Below are 6000 nucleotides of genomic sequence, written 5' to 3' on the forward strand. Positions count from 1 at the left end.
TTCGAATAATTAAGCTGCAACTCAGAATTACGAGGGGTGCGTTTCTGTTCTAGCTTCAAATTGAAACAGTCCATATGAAACTATGTGCTTTACCTATGTATATCTTATTGCATATGAAATACAACAGTATTGGGAACGGCCTAACACAGTTGCCGAATATTGATACCGAGCACGTAATCTTACGTCAAATCTACGGTCGTGTCTTGGATACAATCTCTTACTTTTTTTTCAAAACGACGTCTGTCAATAAATTGTAACACGAAAACGTCACTTCTTATCGAAATACGTCAGAGAGAAAAAATAATGTTTTTCTACACTCAAAAAATTCCACACGTTTCATCCAAGTGTTTAAACACTTGATTTTTTAAATGCACAATCTTGTGCACAATCACATTTACTTTAAGTGTATTTCACCTTGGTTCAATGTGTTATACACGTTAATTTCTAGTGTTTCAAACTTTGAAATATTGAAAAAGTAGAAGGGTCTGTGCCTAGGGGCACGAACGGAAGCTTGACGTAGGACCGCTAGTGGACGGAATAAATGTGAAGAGCATTTAGTTCTTTTAATTGATCAATTATCTATTATCTCAACTCTTTCCGTTTTTGAATTGTAGGGGTACCAAATTTGTAGTATTTTTTTTTTCAACGAGAAAGTTGATTAAGAGAATCAATCAAAATCACTTGCACCCCTTCCATCCTCCCTATTCCCACGCGACCGAGGATCGGAGGCGAATACCACTTCGACTTGTTTCGTCTACTTACTACTCTCTGATGACTGTGCTGGGGAAGCAGCATATCCATTAGACTGATGCAAAATTTGACTTTTTCGCTCCACAGTGCTTAAATGGTTTCAAATCGGGTCCTGTTTAGCCTCCCAAAGTTACAACTCATTTAGTTAGAAACAGGCTTTGCACAAGCCATTTGAAGTTTGCATGTAAATTACTATGGGAAAACTCAACTTTTTGTTCATTGCCTTCTAGTATTTTTCCATATTGAGCTGTTCTATAACCATTCTTATAGAAATTTTTTTCAGCTACAACTTTGCTGAAGATTGTTTCTAAGTAAAACGAGACAGGAAAAACTTATTAATTATTTAAGTGATTGGTAAACTTATGACATGATCAAGCAGCTGCTCTGTAGGCAACACTGTATTTTGCAGTGTGACATAGTAGCCATGATTTTAGTGTCCTATTCAACGCCCCAGAAACACCAATGTTGCCTGCTGAGCAGTTGATTGAGCATGATCATAAGACATCAGTACATTGAACCATTGATAACTTTCGATCCTTGCATTTAATCAAAAAGTGGTCTTGAGCAAAGTTATAGATGGGAAAATTTCCTACAAGTACAGTTGAAAACTTTCGAAGCAGACCGATATGGTGAATTATTAGATAGACATGAATTAAAATCTTGGTTTTACCATAGTAATTCCAATAGAAACTTCAAATGGTTTGTGCCATCTCAGTTTCTCACCAAATGGGTTCAAATTTTGGGAGGTTAGTCAGGATCCGATTTGCAATCGTTTAAGTATTGTGGAGCGAAAATTTCAAATTTTGCATCACTCTAATATCCATGTAGGCAATTGGTGGATTTGTTAGTTAATTCGACGCTTTTGGACAATGCTGGACATTTACCAGTTTTTCAATAGTTTCGTGTTGAATCAACATTCGGAAGCATTGTTATCGATGCGTAGCCATATTTCTGATCGATTGGTGATAAAATTATTGGAATTGGACCAAGGGCAGCTGAGTTATTAACGTTCAAAATCTTTCTTAATTTGTTACATGTTCCATTTTCGGTTTTCACAAAGTGTACTCCCATATAGAAATCAAAGACGTAGTCCTACGTCAAAAATTTCACTATCTTTTCAAGTGTATCGCACATTGAATTACACAAAACAAATGGAATTGAAAGTGTGTTGCATAAAATACGATGTGAATTCAAGCTGAACATTGCATTAGGTCCTATGTAACAGTGATCGATTCTCTTCATCGACTTTCTCTTTCGTTAATGTATAAAACCGTTTAAAGTCGTGTTTGTCGTATTAGAAGATAGATAATAGCTGCTTTCGTCGATCTGAAAGCTGAAAATAGTTGGGAATGTCTTAACATGGCCATGAGGATGCAAAGAGAAAGTCAACGAAGAGAATCTGTCAATGTTACTTAGGACCTAATGCAATGTTCAGCTTGTATTGCTTGCTCAGAAAGGTAAACATCGAAAACAAGAGTTGTGACTTTATCCTATCAACCCGCCTCATATATGAGAACAACCGTGGCACAGTGAGATCGAACGAAGATTCCGGCAGCAGCACACCCCAACAGTCCATGATCGAATCCCAAATCAGACCCATTAAAAAAATATGTGAAAGCTATGGCCTCTGGAAGTTTTGTTTATATATGTGTCGATTCATTTTAAGAGTCGGTAAAGTAGAAGTCGATAAAGTAGAATATTGTAGAATATTAAACTATGATGTGCAAAGCTAGTGATATCACCATATGAGGCACATAGAATCCAAGTATGTCACAATTCAAATCCATCGTCTTCAGGCATGGTTCATAGCATAAGATTCACACATGAAATGGATAGACACATGATGATGGCGTGTGGAATTTTTTGAGTGTAGGAAAAAAAATACACGGTAAAAAAATGTAATTTTGAGTAAAAATTCAACTCAAGTATCAGTTTCATCCATTGATGGCTTTTACGGATGTTCCGGATCTTTCGGCGAACAATCCCATAGCCATCTGGGTCCATTTTTATGACACAACCTCAAATTTATTCATAGTTCAAATTGTTTTGAAAAAAGCGTGGTGTTCCAGGATCCGTTTCTGGGATTGACCGCTTTCACGGATATTCCGGATTTTTAATATGTGGTTATTTGTGCTGTAAATCAGTTCAGATCTGAAAATAATCGAAAAATAAGACCACTCCCGATGGAAATTTGCAAAATGAGCCATAAAGTTACAGTCGAATTTCGACCACTCCCGATGGAAATTTGCAAAATGAGCCATAAAGTTACAGTCGAATTTCGTTCGTTGGGCTATCTTAAAGTGGGCTTACGTTTAAGTTTGGCTCCCGTTAGTTGGGCCAAACGTCATTTAAGACATTGCAGATTCATTTTCGGGGGACTCATGGATGAACCATTTGAATAGTTGCTAAACGATTTTGATGATAATAGACAATCGATGTATCCTCAAGCAATTGTCAGCTTTGACAGCTCAGCCCAACTAACGAAAGCCTTTCACTAAGTGGGCTATGGGTTTAGCCCAACGAGCGAAAGCCGACTGTACTCCAAATTGATGTCCAAGCAGGATTACTGGAACAATCCAAACGGAGTGCGGGTCTAGTATAAGAGAGGAGCGGACTGGCTGGCTTTGAGCCAAACGAACTGTCAAATCCTTGTTTGTATGCCATAAACGAACGGTAACTCGGATGGTAGTACTATCCCACAAATGGTTTGGATGATACCCCGAATACGTCGTTAAGCTCTTCCTTATGGTTCTTTTTAGTAAGGAAGCCAGAGACAATCGAGCAGAGCCTATCTTGATTGCATTGGCAGTGTTGCTAACACAGTTTGTTTTGAATCCGCTCCTCTCTTATCCTCCGTATCCTAGACCCTCTCTAGTGCGGACTACCTATCCTTCCTAGTTTTCTTGGTAGAGTTGCTACCTTGTTTTATGAAAGTACAAGTAGGGGCTAGGTCTAGGGCTTGGTACAAAGCTCAGATAATTTGTCGAGCAAAAATTATCAAATTTTTTAACAATACCAAAAATATTAATTCTCAATTTGCCGGTAGCAATTTACATGTCAAAGTACCTAGATTTTTCGACGAAGAGCTTACGTGAACTAACCCATAAACTTTTTCTTTTCAGACAAAGTACACTACCATCGATGCTACCATCTCGGAGCAAAACAAGGAAGACAATGGAGAGTTTTGGAAGTAAGTATAATCAGAACAAGTGGATTTATCAAAAAGTATAACCTTTTTCCATCCATTCCCCAGCATCAAACGCTCGATCCGACTGCCGGAGGGTGAATGGTTCATCACTGCCCGTGCCAAAAACACCGAAGGGTGGGCCTACACGGAAACCGTTCCACTGCAGTTCCAGATTCCCGGTGAAGTATCGCTGGAAAACCGACACGAGGGAGGCAGCTCCGCGTCCACCCGGCTTCAGTCGGCCAGTTTAGGTTTATGTTTGGTGCTATTCTCCCTGCTTAGAAGGCTATTCTAAAAATAAAATCGATCCAAAAACCACTTTTCATTTCCCAACTGGAATTCAATGCCGAGATTTACCCACAAAAGAGTACATTTGTTTGAACTGAAGATCTGCTAAGTGGTAACGATGCACTTTCCTTGAAATGGCAATCAATTGCGGGCTAAAGGACGATGCATTGTGTATAAAGTGTAGCTAAGCCAGCGTAAAATGTGGAAATGCCTTCTAACGTTTTGCACCAAAAAATACACCCAACCCAAGCGCAGTAGAAAAGAAAAATTGAATGTATTAACGTTACCTTTAGACCGATTTAAAATCGTCCACGCCTTCACCTATAATAGTGCGTGCGGGAAATAAAAAGGTGCAGCTTTTAAAATTCCGAACCAATTGCAAAGAAGAAAAAAAAAAAATGCGAAACAAATCTTTCATGTATTGTAACTGTAGTTGAAAAACAAAGAACGCTAAAACACAATATCAGCGCAGAAAGAACCAAATAAAAACGCTTAAGGATTAATTTGTATGTTAAAGAGTTCTTAAACATTGTTATAATTTAGTATCTCTTCGTTTTGTTCATTATCATCCTTAAGTTTCGTTTCCCCTCCTTTAATCATACCTTCACTAGGGCTAGAATTAGTCAACCACTCCCCCTGTCCCTTCGTTGTATATTTGAACCACTGCTTAATGATGTATCCAATATAGGTTCGTAAAACAATTTCCAACTTTGTGTAAAAATTAAATGAAACAAGTGAAATCTAGTATGTACTTTATAGTAAGAGAAATCGTACTAATGTTAGTCCTAATAAAACGGTGAAAACCTATCAATAGAAACTATACTTAAACGTGTAAGATCTAATTCAAAACAAAGTTCTACTAGCCATGCACACACATACAGACACACGAATACAAGCACTAAAAAAATGAAATTATTGTTTTAGGGTAGCTAGCAGAATAATTGTTAATTAAAACGAAAGCAAAGTGCAGTGTTTATGCCACCGTATTTTAGCAAGTTACAGACAGACAAACAAACAAACAAACAAACACGCAACGAGGGACGCGCGAGCGTTGCGTTATAGGCCATATTTATATTTATTACCATTTACCGCATAATAGTGTAATAATCTCACTAGAAAATATATCTCTCTTTCCAACAGTTCGATTCTATCCGTACATATATGCGAATCCCTAGAACAAACCAATAAGATACGGTTGGCTATGATCGGAGAAAGAAACTGGCTTTTGAATTGGCAAAATAGGTTACACTTGTAAGGAAAATGAAATGAAGTCAGGGGAGAAAAGAATGTGCTGAAAAAGTAAAATTGAAAATAAATAAAGAAAAGTAACACAAAATGTCGTTTGCACTTGCCGAAACACTACCTAGATACGAAGATTTCTCAGCAGCCGGTAGTCAGAAATACAACAACATTCGATAGGTACATATGAAATTACCGGTATAAAAGGATCCATCCTGCGACTTTCCAACATCAGTCACAAGTCATATTTCAATTAAGAACCAACCGATCCACAGCAAATAGAAGGATATTATCATGAACCGATCACTAGCTTTGGCCCAGCTGCACCGTGTATCCCGTAGTGTTCCCCCGAAGAAACAGACAAAGGTGCAACCGGAAGAGGCGACAGGGCAACAACAGGACGTGTTCAAAGTACTAGAAACAACGGCCAGCAGTAGTGGAAGTTCGAGATCCAATCAATCGCTTGGAAAGATGATGCGATTTGTAACGAAGATGTATTCAAGTGGCGAAGGAACTTCCGGCGACCGGTTGTCGTT

At 38.2% G+C, this 6000-nt stretch overlaps 1 protein-coding gene across 1 annotated transcript in view; it reads left to right on the forward strand.

Annotated features, from left to right (window-relative positions):
• Nucleotides 1-5550, forward strand: part of LOC135709243 (protein CEPU-1) — a 302225-nt gene extending 296675 nt beyond the window's left edge. Inside the window, exons 10-11 of the mRNA XM_065231522.1 lie at nt 3873-3940; nt 4004-5550. Of these exons, the coding sequence (XP_065087594.1) occupies nt 3873-3940; nt 4004-4232 (297 nt within the window). The 3' untranslated portion in view covers nt 4233-5550. The remainder of the gene's footprint in view (nt 1-3872; nt 3941-4003) is intronic.
• Nucleotides 5551-6000: the final 450 nt, after the last annotated feature.

This window comes from Ochlerotatus camptorhynchus, unplaced genomic scaffold (genome assembly GCF_037179485.1).
Source record: "Ochlerotatus camptorhynchus isolate MF236.1 unplaced genomic scaffold, CSIRO-AGI_Acam_v1.1 ptg000357l, whole genome shotgun sequence".
Lineage (NCBI taxonomy): Eukaryota > Metazoa > Arthropoda > Insecta > Diptera > Culicidae > Ochlerotatus > Ochlerotatus camptorhynchus.